This window comes from Zosterops lateralis (genome assembly GCF_965231275.1).
Source record: "Zosterops lateralis genome assembly, chromosome: 12".
Classification (NCBI taxonomy): domain Eukaryota; kingdom Metazoa; phylum Chordata; class Aves; order Passeriformes; family Zosteropidae; genus Zosterops; species Zosterops lateralis.
Window position 1 is genome coordinate 17,653,271 of NC_139772.1, and position 21,260 is coordinate 17,674,530.

The following is a 21,260-nucleotide window of genomic DNA, read 5'->3' on the forward strand; positions in this document are numbered from 1 at the left end:
AAAGAAATCAAAACAAAATCTGAATCACTGACTTAATAAAAACAACAGCACTTGGTTTACATCCCTAATACTTCAAACTTATTAAGTTGTATTTTAAAAGATCCAGTCCCCATGACTTTATCAAAGTTTTATCTGATGACTATTAAGGTAATCCAATGCACAAGTTTATTTCTCCTGTTAGAGTTTATGTTGTTGCTTTCTTTAGACAATCCTTTACTTATAGAATGGCACAACTTATAACAATCTTTCTGTCATATAAAACTGACAAATCTGACTTAAAGAGTCCTTAGATACACAGATGCTGTTGTGAAAAGGAGGTTTTATTTATGTTGAAGCTTAACTCTAGAAATCACACAGTGCAGCAAATACTGGGCTCATTTATCTGCAGCGTTGGGTAATGATCTGATTCAAGAGAGGCTGAGTGCCTGAAACCCACTCCAAAATTGTCAGGAAGACAGCAGTAATTGCCAGCAATTCTCTTAAAAATACCAGAACACAAGCTATTTCTGAGCTAGGACAAAATTCAAACAACCCAACTAAAAACCCAGACGGAACTGCTCACCAGGAAGATTTAGATTCCCCATTGAAATGCCTGCATTTTTAAAGGATGAGAAGTTGTGGATTATTGAAATAGCAATATAAACATATCAGTGCTTAGCAGGAAGGCTCCAGCATGAGCTGCTAAGACAAGAAACAAACACGGCCTCCTAATTATTATTCAATTGGTATTTCTTCAGCACATGGAACACGCCGGAGGAGCACAGATTGTGGCGAGTGCCTGTGTGTACATGCGTGTGGGAGGGGCGCGGAAAGGAAAGGATGTGGAACATATTTCTCAGGTTTGTTCCTTAAGTCATTCTTTGGGAGAAAAATAACAACGGAGTTGAGAAGTTTCATCTCCTTTCAGTAGCTCCCTGGGTTTATTTCGCTGCTCCAGAAGGATGAATGAGGCAAGAGCAAAGCTTTGTCACACTCTATTTCCTCACTGAGAGACTGTCACAAGTTTAAGCAAGAAGTGGCTTAATATCATCCAGCTCTTCAAAGCTGAATTTGGAGTTAAGAGGTTCCCAAAGTTCAGCAACTCCATCTGCAAAGAGGTGACTCAGGAAGGTCACGCTCACCTACCTTTATTCAATATATGAGATGGATCACTTGGGACTAAAGGACTGATTTTACTTTCAGGCTGCTCACAATAACAAAAAAGACTAAAATGTCTGTGATTCATGCACACACCATGCCAGAAAATGTTAGTTAAATACACCATATTCTTCAGGAACTGTTTTGACTTTCTTTTTCTGTGGATTTTTTTTTTTTTGATTTTTTGTATGTAAGTGCACGTAAGATATTAAAATTATTTCATATAACCCTGAACCAATCCAATTCAGAATCGATTACCTAAAATTTGAGGAAGCAGAGACATACCTCCAAAAAAACCAATTTATTTTTTTTAATAAGTGATATTCCACCTAGCCCTGCACTCAGTTCTTTGCTTGCCACTGTAAATAGCAATACTGAATTATTTCCTACATTTGAAATCATTTAAGATTTCAAATATAAATATACTTTAAATTAAACCAGGGATTTTGACTGGGTACTTTGTTAACTTCAAAGGATCAACACTGATTTATTAAACCTGGTAATAAACTCAAATTTTAAAAAGGAAATCTGTTCTTTTCTTACAGGTACAATGCATACTGAGAGAATCAGTTAGCCCTCATTTTGCTTATCCGAGGTCAGACTGTAATTTGACATTCAAATGCAACCTCTCTGCTGTTTTTTCATGCCATGAAGCCATGCAGATATTCAGCAGCTTCACAAATAGTTACTCTGTAATTACCTCTGATACTCTGTGAATTGTAAGATCCATTTGCAAAACCGGGAAAGGTTTGTAATTTTCTGCAGAAGTATCTTATTTTGCTTGGTGTATTTGCATGATATTGCCTTGTCTGAGTGCACAGGCAGATCAAAAGGGCTTGGAAAGGAGAAACTAGATCAGAAAAGCAAAACATCCCCTCAAATATGGTTCACAAGTGTGAAAAGGGCCTCTTCTATCACAACCCTGGTTATAAGGGAAAATCAAAAGATGCTGTTCTATTTCGATTTAGCTGTGCATGATAAGAGAAGTTGCTGCAATGAGAATGAGAACATGGGCCACACTGAGAGAGCTGTAAGTTTGTACTGGAGGGAGCAGAGGATGCTGAAAGAAATTCACACCCACCTTGGGGCTGGAGGGGGTGGGAAGCAAAGACAACCCCCCATCCCTTGTACCACCCTTCTAAAAGCTCAACAGCCTTGAAACTCGAGGCTTTCTGGTTATTCCAAATCACTCGGAATGGTGGTTTATCTTTAATCACAATGTGTATGTTTTGAAAACTCCACCTTGGTGTCACCACTGCCGATTCACCAGTGCGGGCTCCAAAGAGCAAATCTAGAGGTGCTAAAAGAGGCTCCATGCACTGGGTGAGTGCTCAGCACATGGAACACACCTGTGCATCAGAGAGTGATTTGTGGATGCATGGGGCTGGACTTCACAGCAAAGTCTGTGCCTGGCTGCCATGGTGCTCTCCTGGAGATGCTGCAGCCCGTGGCTTGGACAGGTTCACCTTCTCTGGGTGAGAAACTGGCTGATGGCCCAACCCAGAAATGGGGAATGGTGCCACATCCAGCCACTGTCCCCCAGGGTCAGTGTTGGGCCCAGTCCTGTTCAGTATCTTTATGGATGATCTGGATGAGGGAACTGGGGGCACCCTCAGTCAGTGTGCAGGTAACATCAGGTTGGGTGAGGGTGTGGAGCTGCTGGGGGGCAGGAGGGCTCTGCAGAGGGATCTGGCCAGGCTGATCCAGGGCCAGGTCCTGCCCTGGGCTCACCCCAAGCCCATGGAATGCTCCAGGCTGGGGCAGAGGGGCTGGAAAGCTGCAGGGAAAGGCCCTGGGGGGGCTGGTGCCGGGGCTGGACACGAGCCCAGGGGGGCAGAGGCCAATGGCCCCTGGCTGTGCCAGCCCTGGGGGGGAGCAGGCCCAGGGCAGGGCCCGTCCCCTGGGCTGGCCCTGCTGAGGGACCCCCAGGGCTGGGCCCGGCTCGGGGCCTCACAAACAGGGACATGGAGGGGCTGGGAGTGTCCAGGGCAGGGAACGGGGCTGGGGAAGGGGCTGGAGCCCCAGCAGGGGCTGAGGGAGCTGGAAAGGGGCTGAGCCTGGAGAAAAGGAGGCTCAGGGGGGACCTTGTGGCTCTGCACAAGCCCCTGACAGGAGGGGACAGCCGGGGGGGTCGGGCTCTGCTCCCAGGGAACAGGGACAGGAGCAGAGGGAACGGCCTCAGGCTGGGCCAGGGGAGGCTCAGCTGGGACAGCAGCAGGAATTTGTGCATGGAAAGGGTGCTCAGGCCTTGGCAGGAGCTGCCCAGGGAGCTTTGGAGTGCCCATCCCTGGAGGTGTCCCAGGAAGGGCTGGAGGTGGCCCTGAGTGCTCTGGGCTGGGGACAAGGTGGGCACAGCTGGGACTCCATGGCCTGGGAGGGATTCTCCAGCCTCGCTGACTGTGGGATTCTGTGAACTCCTGGAAATGTGTATGAGGAGAAAAAAATGGGACATGAAAGCAATGGGAAAAAATGGATAGGATGAAACTTGGAAAGAGTTGGAATAGGCAGCCTAATCAGAAATTGTAACATCTTTCCAATATTTGAGTAAGAATTATGGGTCCTTGTATCTTGACAGAAGCTCTGGGTGCAAACAGCATGTCCTTAGAGGCTGCTCTGAATATCTAATTTCGACCATAGGGAGGTTTCTATTCACAATGACACATAATGAAGATATATGTGACACATCAATATGAGTAAACAAATACATAATTCAAAATAAAGTATTAGTAGAGAGGGTTGTATTGGAAGCTGCTAAAGTCATATCAGGTTTATGACAATGAAGCAATTCCAGTTTATTCACTGATCCTAAGTAAATTCTTAAGGGAAAACAATAAAAAAACCCAACACTGCCAACATCTTTCCACCCACACATCTATCCAGAGACCAAACTGAAACAACTTCATGCAGAAAACCACCGGTATTTGTGATATAAAGCACTGTGTAATTGTGCTTATTTATCTCTAACGAGGACACAAGTCAGGAGGAAGTTTGCAGTTATGTCACACTCAGTGAATTAGCTGTGTTATGTACTGAAGTGGGGAATCATTACAACTGCAAATTAAAATTAAAAATACAGCTAAAGTTTTAGCCCTTATGAGCTAGTGCACTTATTAACTACTACAAGAAATGGCAACCTAGAACTGTTTGAAGTTTAACGGTTAAATTTTTGTGCAAAAGGCCAATGCAAATCAATCAAATAAACAAACATAAAACAAATGCAAAAATGATACCTAACTTCAACACTGAGCAATAGAAAAACAACATTTGTGATCTCTGGAAGCACCTCCAAGAAGGAAGCATTGCTCTACAGACCCAGCATTTCAGCAAAAGTCAGAGGCTACTAAAAGACTTTGAGTGAAGGTTTTCCATTTCCTTGTGGCAAGCGCCACTCGGAAGAAAAAAAAGTTAGGAAAACAAAGAACCTCAGAATCATCTTTCTGATCCTTTCATTATACCCTCTAGAATAATAACAGCGTGATGAAGTGCCACTGGATCTGTACTTTTATGGATCAAAGCACCACCAACCTAATTAGGATTCCAGATTTTCTGAGGCAGTGTAATGCCTTAAATTGTTCTGAGGAAGTAACAGGTTTTAATTTCTAAATATAACAACGAGGGGAAAAAAAAATCCAGAAAATAATATGGTGTCCTTGAATGACAGAAAAGAATTTGACTTAAAAATAAGGCAGTGAACAAGCAGGAAAAGAAATTGACTGAAGAAAAAACTTTAGGACACTACAAATGTACCAGGACACGATTTGCTACTGTGTTCCTCAATTCCAGCTTAACCAAGGGAGTTGTGCTGCCATAAAACAGTCAGGAGTCTGTCCCACACTTTAGAGCAATTATATTATTAATATGCTAATATCTCATGCATATTAAAATCTTATAAAAATATTGACTTAGATATGCAAGGTCTTATTGTCAATTATAATTAGCTATGAAATTTTCTAATGACTAGCAGCAATAATAATAACAATAAGCAGACTGATTGAGGACGAGTTGTCTGGAATATTTGGGGGTTTTTATTTGAAATGATTTCATGATTGAAGTAAAATAATTTATAGTTCAAATGAAATCCCTCCCTTACTCATATACAAAACATCAAAATGTTTTAATAAAGATTTTTATTAAAGCAGAATTTATTATAGAAGCATTTAAATGTCATTACTTTTAGAGCTCATATTCCTTTCTGAGACTGATTTTCTTAACAGTGCAATTTAATTACTCTTATGTTTCCTTCGCAGAAAATATTGCTGGGTATCCTGGATATGAATCAAGTTCTAGGAGTTCAGCATCAAACCTTCTTACTTGCCTACCTTCAGCAATAAGCAAAAAAGACCTCTCCAGCACATCAGAATGCACCTTTAAAAACACCATCTCCTTTGTGTTTCAGACAGAAAATAGTTCCATTCTTTCCTGCCCTGCACCTTTGCCAGAAGCTCAGAGCATGCTGCTCAGAGTCTTTTTTCTAGACAGAAATGTGCCTCAAGATTGACTGAAATTATACTGACTTACAAACCCCTACTCTGACCTGCTCTCATGCAGAAAAACCACTGGAGATTTCCGACAGTCCCAATGTGCTCAGAACTGATGAACTCAGGTGCTGAAACAAGGCGAATTCCACACAGTATTTCTAAGATTAATTTTATTTTCTTTAGAATTTCTAATTCAAATGTTCAAAGTGCAGATGGCCAGTTGGTAGCTGGTCAGGGTAAAGATGCACTTTGCTAATATAACATATCTATATGTGATCTAGATGGTCAGCTTAACTAGCCTCTAAATTTCCCCAAAGTAACTAATAAATATTCTGTGGTCTATTTAGTCGTGTACATTGTTGCTTCTATTCCTTACTTGAATCCTTCCCTGTTTGATGGCCCAGGAAAACTTATTTCCTTCTAAAACACTACCTAATGTCTCAACCTTTGGTGGTTTAAGCTTTGAACACTGCTCCAAACCCAGTATAACTTTACTAAATGAATATTTGCCAATCTAGAACTCAGATCTCCAGCCTGGATTTACGATGCTCAGAAAACAGAAGTATAATTTAGACTGTTACTGCAAATCTCTCTCCTTTTCCTTGTTGTAATGACATTTACTGCTTTCTTTGACCTTTTTGGCGCTTTTTTTTTTTTTTTTTTTTTCTGAATTGCTTTATTCAGATGCTTTATTCACAGCTGCCTTCCATGCCTCCCTCTGGAATCAGAGATCTCCAACTCCTACTCTACTTCTATGCCATACCTGAATTTTAGTGCTTGCTCCTGAACTACTGAGGCCACAGAGATTGTTTCACAAGAACACTCCTTTCCCATTTGTATTTCCTCATAAATATGGCTATTCCCATGCTATTATTCACGTGGATCACTTCTCCTGCTATTCTGGAGCTGTGTGAAACACTAATGGGACAATCTGTGCTATGTTTGAATACACTTTCACAGCTGAAAACTGCAAACGGGCTTGACAACGTGCACCAGCCCTCCCCTGCCCAATGGCAAACCTTCGGTGACCCAGCTCTGAGGAGTTCTGTGTAACCCTCTAGTTACTTGCAAAAGGATAAAAACCATCCTAGCAAATTCTGTGTTTTAGTGTAAAAATGATGGATTATATAGTTTGAGTTCCACTAAACCAGAGCAAAAAGGGTCAAGCAGAAAAGGTTAATATTCCTGAGCTTCTCTTGTTTAAACCTCCATAAAGGCTTATTTCCTTCTCTTTCTCAAACTTACCAAAATTTACTCAGCCCTAAGTTAGAGATAATTATATGATGTACCAAAGTAACTCCCTAAAATGTTAGAATTATTGCTAATAACGCCTATAGTTATTTTTACCATAAAAGGCTAAATAAAATTAAATAAATGAAAGCATAATGAAAGCAAAGGTATTCATGGCATTAAAAAGTACATTGTAGCTGAAGGCTTGTTCTGAAGAAATATGTATCTCTTCCTTTTTAATTAGTGTCCTGGCATTTTTTAAAGGAATACACACTATGGATAACTTTTGCAGTGCATGTGCTGGGTGATGATTCAATTACTCTATTTATATTCTCAGTAAACCATATAGAGCCTTTCTGGCTTTATGCCCTTTCCCATTAGGTGACAAAATTGCCTCATACTTCTTCATTTCCAAAGAATGCCGTTGGTGTGGGTAATTACCTGTGTCAGAGCCCACAGCTTTGTCCTTGAGATGCCTCTGCTCTGGGCCTGGAAAATATTTATTGTGGTCAAATCATTATTTACATTTCAAGATCTTGTCTAGATTTGCACCTCTTGCTTTGAATAATTATTCAGGAGGATTTCTACTTGTTGTGGCAGTTCTGGTGCTTTGCCCAGCCCTTGGGCAGGGGGCTGAGGCTGCCACAGGAGCACTGCTTGCTTGGCACATGGGGCTGAGTGCCAAGAACCCTTTGATCAAGCAGTCAGCCCCAATGAAAATAACATCTCTGGGACTGCAGTGCCTGCAGAATAAGGACAACAGAAATTCCATTAAAACTCTTCATTCAGAGATTTAAACCTTGGCTAAAAGCACAGCTCCAGGCTACAATATCCTCTCCCAGGCACTGGCTTTGGTATTCCCTAGAAGACTTCTGGGCACCCTGTGCCAGGGCCTGCCCACTCTGCCAGGGAACAATTCCTTCCTAACATCCAACCTAAGAGGGAGAAGAAAGCAATGCTGCAAATGATCATAACACAGCTCAGAGGAAAACCTTAACCTTGAGTAGTCCACTCAGTGCTACATTGGGTGAATATGAACCTGGGGACTTTAGAGGGATCATCATTTAGCTGTCTTTAGAGATAACGAGCCAGGCTTTCTGTTATTTATTGATGTGTTTGTCACAAATCTGAGCCAGCCAAGTGGAATATATTTAGAAGCCTTTACTTGTTGAAATCTATGGTATCATTCAAGTAAGCTCTACTATGTAATACACATATTCTGGGGAAAAAGATTACCTCACTTTTTAAAAAGAGAATTTCAGATAAGCATTGCCAATAATGAAGGCATTGCAGTATATTTTGTTTCCAAAGAATTCACTAGAATCCTGTATCTCAAGTAGATCTCAGCTTCAGTTTTGGAGGGATGAGTATGCAAATATCAGTATATTCATATTTAAATCAGAGGAATGTTGTGCAGTCAAATTCTGTTGCTAATAAATTTCTTTCTAGGGTAAGTTAAACCAGCTTCTCTGAGATAAGTCTGCTGTGGTTTCAAACTACACCAGTTCTCCATTTATTACTGCCGTTGTTATATCAATTACCCAGCAATGATGGGCATTTCCTTAGTATTAATGGCCCACACTGTGAGTGTACTAGGAAAGCGTCTGTGAGGTGGCTGCTCCAGCCTTTAGAAAATGGAAATGGAAATCCATGGAGCTGGAGGCAGAGAGAGGACAGAGTTTAATTATTACATGCCTTATCCATGTCTGGCAATCTGATCGCTTGGATGATCAGTGATTCTGAGCTCCATTCAGAATCTGTAGGAAAAATGGTCTAATAAATAAGTCATGGCTATTTGATTTTCTTTTCCTCTGACTAGCATTGACAACACGTAACGTGGTAAGTGCTGTGAAACCTGTGCAAGAAACTGGGAGAATACTGAGGAGGTTAAGCCCAGCCTGAAACCTGCTCTGCTTCACTGCCCAGCAAAATTGGCAGCCAGTTAATGCCAGCAACACAAGCACGTCAATGGGAGCAGCAGTTACAGCTATAATTGTAATCTGCACAACGAAAAAATGTATTTGTGGGTTCAGGAGAATGGGATCGCATCTGACTAGCCCGACTTCACTAGATTTTACTGAATGGTAGAAAATTCATTTCAAGCAAGAAGCAAAGAACCAAAGATGTGATGAGCCTTTGTACACACAAAAAAGATGCACCAAAAGAGACGTCTGTAATTTAATCATTCATTCTTACTGCACCGCAATTCAGGCTGTCAAAAAATCCTTGCACATGCCCCCAGATTCCTTTCCTGTTCAGGATATAGCTCCAGAGAGCTCAAACACATGAGCAGCACTATCAACCCTGACTTACAGAGCGAGACTACATTCACCCCTCTCTCAAGCATTTAAATTTCAAATAAACCTCCCAACCCTGGCTACAACTTTAAGCTCATGTAAGTCTCAGCTACACCACAAACTAATGAGAAATCTCATTAGGTCAGTGTTTAAAGTCCAGAGTCAGTTACAATGTTCAGCCTTCATATCCACAGAGCACAAAGGTTCATTCTCAGGAAATCATTTTGCCAGTGGACCTGCTTCCTCCAGCCTGTCATCACCTGGATATTCCTGCTCCTTTCCATTCAGCAGGGTAAACTTGGATGAATGGCAATGTAGAAAGAAAATTTAAGAATCAATTCACAGGTTCAATAGCTTTGAGTGTCGCCCTTGCTATGAGTGTATTTCTTCTGCACACCCTAAGCCTGCGTTTCAGAGGCATCTCTCAAAAACGTCAAGGTTCTTTTTAATATTATCTTCTCTTAAAAATCCGTATGGCAGAATTCATCAGCACAGAGGAGACAAGTGAGGAAAAAAGCAACAAAGAACCAAAAATTCATTTGATCCCATAAGAAAGAGATGTAAGAAATCACACAACAGGAAAAATGTGCAAAAGATATTTAGGAGTAGACAGATTTAAGGGTACCTGTTGAGAGGACCAAAGCTGCAGGAGGAGTTTCAAGGAAAACATACAACTAAATCTGAAATACTGAAACCAGCACCTAAATATTACCTATATCACCTAAACATCACCTCTACTGCGTTAATCTCATGCAGTTCATTCTTTTCCACAAACGGCTTATTGCATGGTTTAATCACTAGTACCCACAAAAAGATTAAAGAATCCACTCTTGTGGGCATGTGTCGCCCTGATTTTCCAGTCTTCTGATGTTTTCACATTTCTACTGGAGCTTTCTCACAAATTGTAAGATAAACAAAGAGTGATGTTTTGTAAATACATTCCTTTCAGGGCGAAGGACAATTGATGGACTGCTGGTTTGACCACTGGGGTCAGATGGGTATCAATCTCGTCCCCCCAATTGCTGGTCAAAGTCCAAACTCTATTTAAACTTTGAATCTAAAAATAAAGTTCTTCTTTTTCTCACTCTCAACCTGACAGATGAGTGTCCTTTTCGTGTCCTCTAGCAACAGGCATGCAGCTATTAAGGGAAGCTCCAAGTGTGACCACTCATGGGACTCTCTCAGGTGTACTCCCACCACCTTACACCATCACTGCCAGACCCAGTAGCAGCCCCAGGCCCACTCTTGGCTCCCCACACCACACTCACAGCCAGAGCAGGTTTCCTCACTGGCTCCAGCCCAGGTTTCCCTTGGCAGAGTCTCAGATCTCTCATTCCATAAAGCCATTTATTCCCAGCACAGTAACACAGCCACAGCCTGAGCCTGTGTCGCCAAGGAGGGACCTCACAAAGTCTTTTATCCCTTCACAGCCTGAGCACAGGGAAGCTTTGGCTCTTCTTCCTGAGCCCTGGGCTCCTGCCCTGACTCTGGGTGTCCTCACCCAGCTGTCCCACAGGTCCTCAGATCTCTTGCCATGCAAAGGGTCACAGGTCACATCCTCCTGGCTCTTGGGCTCCCACCCAAAACTCAACCTGCAGCTTGCAAACCAAGCTACCTGCAGCAGGTGTGTCCCTCAACACAAGCAGAATGCACGGTGGTTACTGGGATTTAAACAGGAGACAAAGCCCTGAGCACTGTCCACACATTTTGGGAACCAGAATGTAAAGGCAGTACAAAAGTCTGGGCAAATATCTGAGGGACAGCCACTCAAGGCAGCAGTTCTTTAGTCTAGCTGGCCAGTTCAGCTCCCTGAAAAAAAAAGGCTGCAGAAAACTAGAAACTCCTTCAAGAGAGTCTGTCACCAATGGGAATGTAAAAGAGCGAACAGCATCATCCAAAATATCTCACTTCACACGGGTCTCAGAATATGATGGTAATGCTATTTGTCACCAACAGCACGAATTTGTTCTGAACAAGCACTGGCCAGACAGTTGCCTATGAATGACAACAGAAAATGTCTTTCTTCTAAAAAAAAAAAAAAAAAAAAAACAACCAAATGAAAAATCCCACAAAAATCCTCCAAAAAACTCCAAACTGGCCTTTTGCCTGTCAAGTACAGGTAGAATAATCACATCCCCCACTGGCTCACACTTTTCTCCTCCTTGTTTTGCTAGATATGAAAGGGTTAAATTCATATTTTGGAGCATCAATATTAAAAGTGTTTAAAATTCTCCACACACATTTTAAATCTGATCACTTTTAAAAAGATCAGCCAGTCTGAGCCTGGGGATCTTCATCCCCATTTCTAGTGGAAATGCACAAGCAGTAACGCTCCATTCAGCCACACCTGCCTTGGAAGACTCCTACCTAAGATGGTGGCTGAGGGATGATACAAATAAATAACTTTGTCATGATCAAGCAGGAAACTGTCAAAAATTACCTCAGCTAAGAGCACAAATTTAGATGCAGGTACCTGACCAGCACAAAGCTCTGAAATAGCGAATTATGGTTTGTCAAAAGTTGGTGTTTATCTAATATAGCGTTGCTAAATCAGGGCATATTTAGGATCTACCATGCTGGGAATCACGAAATAAAAATCCAGTATGATGGCTTATGAGTAATAAGCAAATTTAATGGCAATTAAATGGCCTGGTCATTGCCCTGCAGATGGAGAGGAGAGCCTTGCACAAGCCCTGGGAAGCAGCCAGCCCAGGAAGAGGAAATGTTCCTGCACAAACAATTCCGACAGATTTCTTTTCCAGCGAGAGATCAGCAGTCCATTAATAAGACTGTCAGTGAAGGCATCATAATGACACACTTTGTATTTGCATTTGCTGCTTGTGTCTGCCTCCAACAGATTTCTGTTATTTTACAACAGAGATTTTGTCTGTCTTGAAAAAAAAAAATCTAAAAATGCCCATTTTCCCCTGTTTGACAGTTCTATGAGCAAATTTCATTTCTGCTTGAGGAGCTTAAAAATAATTTCACTTAAATAAGCAAAGACAGTAGTCTACGAAATTAAGCCCTTGTTTTATGTAAATGTCAAATAATTATATTAGGAAAGCAAAAATAAGCCGTCAGCAGGAACACAAATGCTTAGAACAAGATTGGCATTATTATTTTCATAGCCAGTCTGATAAGAGGCAATTTTACAATAGCAGTAGATGCTGAGGCTCCCATGAAGTCTAATGACAAGGCTGATTTCTTACAAAATTCTTGAGTATAATTATGTTTCAAATACTGAAAATGCAACAGGCAGACTTCATGCTTGTGTGGCTCAGTAAAGTGCACTTCTGGCAACTTTGCTCTGACACACACATGTAAAGGAGATATAAAAATGAACTGGAGGAGTGTCTTGCAAAATTACTCCTTTTATCTTGTTCCTTTTTGACTTTTTGGAGGAAACAAATTGTAAAATTACTTCACTTTACATCTTACTATTTCCAATATCTGAGAGTGTTGGATCATAAACTAATAATTCTGCTTTCCATGCTGTTGGTATATTTCATGATCTGAGAAAATGAGTATGGACATTTCATATACTTTTCCTTTAAAACACTACAATGATTAACTGGTTAGATATTAAGCTGAAAAAGTCTGCCTGATGAAACCACACCTGCCTTTCTTTCCTCATGTGCTTCCCCGTGGCTTGGCTTCCCTGCTGGCAGAAAATATTTATGCTAATTTATTGTTATATTGTTTATTTATTATTTATTGTTTGGCTGCAAGATGGCACAGTAACAGGGCACTGTTGGCACTACTGGCAATAAAATCCTCAAATTACTGAGGTGGGTCAGAAGAACACAGTGTACAAGGGTTGTAAGTTGGGAGCTCAGGTAATACCCAGACCCACGTTTCCCACTTATGTTTGTCACAGATGTTTGGTATGTTTGGTTTTGAAAACAAGTACCACAGGAAAGATATCAGTCAACAAAAATGGGCCAGATAAGCATATTTTATCCCCCAATTTATTACGTTCACAGCTATAGTACCATGAAACTGAGCTTCACATGCTCTGTACCATAAAGCTGCATCCTTCAAAGCAGAGATCTGGGGGGGAAAGCAAACATCACATCACACTGTTCTCTCCATGCAGGAGGGAGCAGCACTGACTTCCAGGCTCTGGAGACAGATATTCCTGCAGTGCTGGCCCAAGTGTGTGCACAACACTGGGTGCACAACACAGGCACCAGCAGAGAGGGTTCCAGGCTTTGTGTTCCAGCTCAGGACATGACATGGGGTGGCAGCCCCACCTTCTCCACCTGCTCCTTTGCCCCAACACACTTGTGTCAAATGCATTGTCTAAAATACAGTGCTAATGTGAATAATAAATTACACTGTCGTGTGTGATCCTGTCAGCAGCTCCAAATTAATTAAAAATTCTCCTTGATTAAAATTCTGACCCATATTGCCAGGCAGGGCAGCTCTCCTGACTCAGGTGTGCAGAGCAGCCACCAGGACTCTGTGGACCTGAACAATGCAGGTTCTTGTTGGGAGCTGGGTGTGAGTAAACTCATCCATATGTATCCAACAGCACTACTTTCATGCAACATTACCCCTGTGCTTAATCATTTATGGCTCTGAAACATAATAGCTCTCAGAATTAAGAACGTCTGGGTTGAGCCTTGAATTTACATTTACAATAGCCAAGCTTTAATTTTTTTCTGTCTTAATATAGCTAATTATAAGGTTTTGGTTTGGGCTTTTTAAACCATTTTTTAATGTTTACTCTGCATACCCTGTATATATGTACTCATCTATCTCTTCAGAATCTCTACCACCATATTCAATGGGAAAAAAGCATGCAGTTGTGAAAAACTAAAAGAAATGGATCTTGCACAAAAATGAAGCTTTCTTTCTAGAATTCTCTAACTTGAACACCCATCATGCTTTATTTTACTGAATTATGTAAAGTTTCCACTGCACAGCCTGTTAAAATCAATTATAAACCCAACAGAACAACCAGAGTACACAAACACTTACTGGTTTCAGTGGCTACAATAGTGATGTTGTGCCATGTGCTGGTTTCTCTGTCCAGGGGTGTTGCCAGAGTTATTTTCCCATCCTCTGCGTTGATGTTGAACTGTCTCTCAAGGTCAGTGTGGCGATCAATGGAAAACCTGCAAAACAGACATCCCTGTAATCTACTTAATGAAGTTGGTGTAATCCATACAGTCACAGAGACAATTTAGGGAGCCCTCTGAGAGCTGCAGTTTCATAGCCAAATAGATTGAGAAGCTCAATAGTGTAATAATTTAGAAGACAAAATGACAAACTGAGGCAAAAAAAACCCTTAATAATTATTGCCCAAGGAGTAATTAGCTGTATACCCAGTGTGAAGGTCATAAAGTGCCCTCAGGTTCACTGGGTAGCATCTCTGAAAAACGGTGCTGATCAAGAGTTAATTACACAATCCATCACATTTATTGGACAGTTTCTATGGTATTCCACAGTAACTGATGATAATTTCAACAGTAATGTATTAAGCCACAAAAGTGGTGGGCTTTGTGGTTATTTTAAAAAAGGGCCGAATAATATTATTTTACCAATAAATTTCAGATTAACGAAGCATGAACGATTCACCAAGCACATTATTTCCTTATGGTTCAAGCAGCTCCATGGGCAGAGCAGAGTGAGTCACCATTTTTTTCCTATAAAATACTGCAGATGCTGGAGGCTTGATTCTTTTATGGGGTTGACATCACTGATTTTTAACCAAACAAGTTCCGTCTGACAGGTAGTCAGAGTTTGCAAACGTGAATATCCAGGTAAATTCTGCAGCCCAAGCAGGGGCAGCCTGACAAGGAGCCAGAGCTGCAGTGGATTGCTCCACTGATGCATTAAGCAGGATGATGATTTAAAGCTCAGGTCCAGACCTCCAGAAAGCTTTTATGTTTGTCCATTTGCACACAGTTACTTTATTAATGAATTATTTGCAAAAAGCAGCTAAATCACAAAAATTGAGCCTTCCGTTTCTTGACAGGAAAGGTAGGGAAAGAGGGAGTTGAGTGATAAACTATTGATATGGTTTAACAGAAATTGACTTCAAGGGGTTTTACTGAATCCTAATTGTGGATTTATATAAAAGCCTTTTAAGCCTTTGTGTCTGTGTATTACAGCAGCTACCAGCATGCACTGGCAGCTTTTACATCTGCTCTGCATTACAGCAAGGCACAATAGGGTGAGTTAGGATATGGTATCAGACTCAATTACCTTATGGAGTGGCCAGAAAAGTGACTCCAGATTGTCACTTCCTTATCACTTTTCTACCTTTTGCAAGCATATTGTTACAATTCCCCAATAAATGTAAAAGAACATATTTTCCTACAGTGAGAATGTTACAGTTATCTGAAAATCAGCTATTCCATTCTGGTTTGTGCTTTATCAGAAGCAATTTCAAAAAAAATATTCTGATTTGGAGGTCCCTTTATACACTACAATAAATATATTCCAATGAACTCAAACTCATTCCCAGCCTAACACCATCGATTTTAATAGACACAGCATTAGCATCTGATTTCAAAGCTTAGGATTATTGTGTTCATCTTTTTTATATTGTTTTATTATTTCAGTATCAGACATTCTCATATTTAGAATGAAAGTTATATTGCAATTAGATTATTTGTGCAATGCATTCTGTAAGATGCAGCTCACTTTCAAAAAGAGCTCTAAATGATAAAAACTTATCAAAATCTCAAAGTTTAAGCATTTAAATACTGACTGCATTGCCAGAGATCAAGGCTAACCTGATCACACTGGTAAGGTATTTAACAAGTAATGGATTTAAGAGGGAAAACCCCAGCTTAAATACAAAATAGGATTTGTTAGATATTTACTTGTTTTGTTTGAAACTCTAAGAACTAGTTTTACTCTTTGAAAAATTATTAGTTTGGTAAGAAGAGTACCAGAAAAATATGAAGTCAAATTCCAAATAACTGTGCCTATAGCTGGGCACATGCATATGTATCTGGACATTTAAGTAAACTGATTTTGTTGTGAGCTCCACATACTCAGTTCTCAATGGTTTAACGGGAACTGCACTAAACTCAGCATTTCTGAAAATCAGGTCACTTGTGTGGAAGAATAAAGCTGTAGGTACTTAACTTCAGGCAATCATTTTTGAAAATGTATCTTAACTGTATTTTGATGTCTCCCTAGTTCCAATTAAAGTATTAGAAGTAAAATTCTAGTACTAGTGAAGTTAGTAAAAAATACCTTACAGCCTTTCACAGGTTTAAGATTTCACTCAAGAAAATACAAGAAAAGACAGTCATCATCTCTTTTTAAGGAGTCATCACTTAAAACTGTCTTTTCATTCTTGAGTTTTACAAAATGATGCTGAAAGAACTCTACTGATATCAAACACATATGAAACTTTCACAGACCACAAACAAAATAAAATGTGAAATCCTCATATGCTATTCAGCGTTTAGTTGACCTGGGCTTGACATAAATTCCGCTGAGGGAAGACACAGTTTTTCTCTAAGGATCAATCCTTCCTTAAACTTCCACTCACGGCCTTCCTGCCATGCAGGTTTTGAAGTTCTAAAAGAGGGAGTGACACATTTGTGAGTTTATTATATCCCATTTCATTCCATCCCAGCAGTATTTCCTCACAACACCAACCCAGCAATTCAAGAGGAAACATTTTTAACATAAGTTGCATGTCTTTGCAAGACAACAAAGAGGTAAAACCCTCCCCTGATTTTAATGTGATAAATATTTGTTACAAAACCAAAAAATAAAATCTGAAGTGTCATAAACCTGGGAAAACTAATGGTACATTTGCAGTTTCCTTTTCATTATAATGGTGTTGTAAGTCTTTTTAATGGGAATGCATTGTCAGATCCATAAAACATACATAAAACATATATTTCTCTAAAAATGAGAAAAGAATATCTTGGGAAATAATATCTTTGAAATTGCCATAAAGCCAGCACAGGTTATTGGGAAGTTTGGATTAGTTTATGAGTCTGCTATGACAATTATAGGAACAACCCCACAGTGGTTTAACAGAAGCCTGGAAATGATTCTCAGTCCTGCTCTTGCACTGTTGCTGTTATGACTTCATTTGATCTACTCCTTATTTGCACCAATGTAAATAGGAGCAGAAACCCTTTTTTTGCTGGTCCTGCTGAGATTTGAACCCCAGCACTAACACCCCAGGAGTGGTAAATCTCCATTTTTATTAATGCCAGGCAGATTGGACAGGGTACTTAGTGACAGATAAACAACTGCACCATTGGGGAGGCACAAAATATTGGATCTGTGTTTTTAAGGCCTGCTGTGAATTAAGAAAATGATCAACTGCTGCCAAAGATGAAATCTCTGCCGAAGGGAATGAGGAAACCTGCTCCAGTGAATCTTAACTCTGCACAGAGAAAGCCTGAAGGGCAGTGATATATAGGAGGGCAGTTGCAGTATAGGAAGGAACATTATTACTCATGCTTTTTGCTATGTGCCTGGATCATGCTTTATCCAAAATAATTCACTGCTGATAAAGAGAGCATGGCTGTAAAGTAACATCAGGAGCACGGAGTGGGCACTGCTGGAACACAGAGCTGTGTGCCAACAGGGGATGGATGATCTTCCCAGCTTGGAGCTGCTCCCAGGATGTGCCACCCTGCCCACACCAGTGACAGCAAAGCCTCACAGCTGAGCTGGACTCACTGGGCCCCTTTCCCAAAGGAGAGGCATGCATCCAGATGTGGCCCTGACACACCACCCTGGCATTGCTGGGCTAGAACAAAACAAACCACAGATCACTTTTACAATTATCACTGTCTTGGGTTTTGTAACCAAAAAAAAAAAAAAAAAAAAGTTTATTCCAATCCATCTGTTGAAACAGTTCGGGAGGTGCTTTTTTCTTTATCTGTTGTAACTCCAGGAAGGAGTTCTGATAACAGGCCAGCTGTTAAAACTGGGTGAGGCATTGTTTTTATCTCTGTTCACTCTTCCACTACCTCCATGGGGATATCTTCTGTTAATGGACCATTAAAATTCACCAATGACATCACACATTACATCATCCCATTGTGAGCTGCTCCACCCAGGGAGGAGGAGCCAAACAATTTCCACTTAGATAAAAAGGAGCCACAAGTATCACCAGACATCCAGTGTTCCCTTGGGACTCCTGAAGACTGAATCTATCTCTGGACTCTTCTCTACAGGACCACCTCTGCTTCCAACAGGACACATCTGCCAGTCCAGGAGGGCTGTTGGACTGTTTCCAACACCCTGACCAACAGGGCGTCAGGTTGTATTTTAACTCTGTCAGTGGCCTTTTGAATTATTGCATTTATTTTATTTTACTTTTTTTTTTCTCTTCCTATTAAATTGTATTTCTGACTTGGAGTGTCTCACTGGTTTTGCTTTCAAACCATTACATTACCCTGCTCTGTTTACCTTTTCACCATCAGTCTTAAAAACAGGAAGCCCTTAAGCAGCATGCACTGCACAATGGGAACTAAGGATCACAAAGAGCTTCTGCTGCTTATTTTAAAGCTGATGGATTAGAAAAAATATTACAGAACCACAGAATATCCTGACCCACAAGGATCATTGAATTCCAACTCTACACAGGACAGCCCCAAAAATCCATCTATACACCTGCTTGTAAAGCTATGAGAGGCTTTGTGCCTTTAGATCAAGTGAGAGAAAATTCAGATAGCACTTCATCTTTTCTAAGCAAGCATTATAAACAAACTACTGGTGAATTGGTTAGAAATGAGGATGAACATTTTTTTTTCCTAAATAAAAAAGAAAAAAAGAAAATCACAGAATAGTCTGGGTTGGAAAGGACCATAAAGATGATCTCATTCCAATCACTGCCTTGGTCAGGGACATCTTCCACTAAAGATGACAAGCTCCTTTTCAGGCTGTATTTTATAATAATTTTTCTAAATTCTTTAACATTTTATCCTTTGACTCAATTAGCAGACTCTTCCCATGTTCAGAGACATCCAGGTTTTATTTCATTTGTGGCACTGCCATTCTCTGAACGTGTGGAGCCTTTGTGTATCAGACTAATGCAAGGCAGACATGGTATTGGGAGCACAGGAGGTGATTCATATTTTGTTTGTGCTGCCCGGGTTTTTATAACAAATGTACACAGTAGCTCCATCTAAGCAAAGTATTGATAGAACAGATATCTATTGTAAAAATGTAATTTCCTTGAATACAATTTGTTGTTGCCTGCTAAAGTTCTGTTTTGAAGAAGAAAAAACAGAATTTTAGAAAGGCCAGGCAACACTAATACTAAAACAGTACACAGTTTTAGAACAGCTTCTTGTAATTTTTCGGATTTTTAACAAAAGTTGAATATTTTTGAAGTGGTATCATCGAAAATATGCATAAAATCTGCATCATCTACATTATACAATAACAGAAAAAACACATGAAATGTACATTCCAATAAATAAAACCAGTGCTTGAATATATTTCTGTTAGAACCTGCCAGATTCCTATTTTGTTCTAAACTGGAAGGAAAGGAATTGTATTCTTGCATCCTTCTTGTCTCCAACGAGTATTTTTCCTCTTTTAATAGTAAAATTACTAACTTGAAATATTTTCTCTCCTTAAAATATTTTTAATGCAAAAAAAATTAAGAAAATAAAGAATTTGAGCTTTCTAGAGCTCTCCCAGATAAATCCAAATTATTCAGGCAAGCAAACAAGAACAAAAAAGTTGCATAGAAAACTGAACTCTATATATTCCTTAATTAGCTATTAAGCCAATATTTTAGAAAATATTAAATCTTATGAAGTACTGCATCAATTATTTAAAGAAAAGACATAAATAATACTATTAAATTACCTTCTTGTTTAAATGTAATAAATTTGGGCCAGTTCTGTTCCATGTATGCTAAGTGCTTTTATATGACCTGATGAGAGATAACATTCTAATTCATTTTACAAACACAAAGTAATTTTGTTTTAAAAAGTCTGAAGGTCTCTTGATTTATAAAATGATGGAAAAGTGGAAATTAGGTAAATCTTTTACTCAGATCCATTTCTTGGGCTTGGACAGAATAAAGAGGCTAAGTTTTGGAACAGAAGTAGGTTTGTAAATAGTGTAAAATATTAAGAGTTTGAGGCAGGTGAGAAAAGAATTCTAGGGCAGCAGAACAAGAGTGGGAAAACAGGCAAGGTCAAAGTGAAGCAGGGGTGAAGCCAGGTTGGGATGGGGAACAGGCAGAGGAGCCAGGACCAAGCCAAGAGCAGGGCAGAGCAGTGATGCTGCTCTGTATTACAACAACACAGACTTTGAGTTCTAGAAGGTCGAAAATGACTTCTTTGTTTTTGGGATGTGGGGTTTTTTTATATTATTTTATACAGACCAATTTGATTGGTGAAACAAAGGTAAACTTTTTTAATTACATTGGTCAGACCAGAGGGACATTAAGAAGAAGTGTCTCTTAGGAAAATGAATGAATAACAAAGTTACAGTTATAAAAACACTTTTTTTGTTTATGGAAAATTCTTTGGGAAAAGAATTTCAGAAAACCAAAACACCTCAGGCATGGAACCAGGGCTACAGAGCAGGGAGGAGGGAAGGAACTGAGGTTCCATTAAAAGAGAAATTGCTATGGAGGGGAGAGAGCCAACTCCCTGTCGCCATGGCTGGTCTCACCTTCCAGAGGATGCTTTTTGTACCAGCAGTGCCTCTTTCACAGACACAAGTGAGCAGCAGCAGAAAAATCAGAGATTGAGCCACTGCTTCAACCATGACAGATCGAACCCTGCCATTCTATGGAATTTTTGTTTAGAAATCTCTGGTGGCTGATGTTGTGTTTACCTACTTTTGAAAATCTGATTTAAAAAAGAGAATCACAGAATCAGAGGCTATCCTGAGTGGGAGGGGACCCACCAGGATTATTGAGTCTGACTCCTGTACCTGCCCAGGCCCCACAACAATCCCCCCTGTGCCCCCCTGGCAGAGCTGTCCAAAGGCTCCTGGAGCTCTGGCAGCCTCGGGGCTGTGCCCATTCCCTGGGGAGCCTGGGCAGTGCCTGAACCCTCTGAGGGAAGCAGAACCTTTCCCTGCCTGAGCCTGCCCTGGCCCAGCTCCAGCCCTTCAGTGGGTGCTGTCCCTGGCTCAGGAGCAGAGATTGGAGCTG

At 40.4% G+C, this 21,260-nt stretch overlaps 1 protein-coding gene across 1 annotated transcript in view; it reads right to left on the reverse strand.

The window, feature by feature from the left end:
• Positions 1-21,260, reverse strand: part of CDH8 (cadherin 8) — a 139,583-nt gene that overhangs the window by 38,490 nt on the left and 79,833 nt on the right. The window contains exon 7 of the mRNA XM_083870007.1: positions 14,126-14,262. Within this exon, the coding sequence (XP_083726133.1) occupies positions 14,126-14,262 (137 nt within the window). The remainder of the gene's footprint in view (positions 1-14,125; positions 14,263-21,260) is intronic.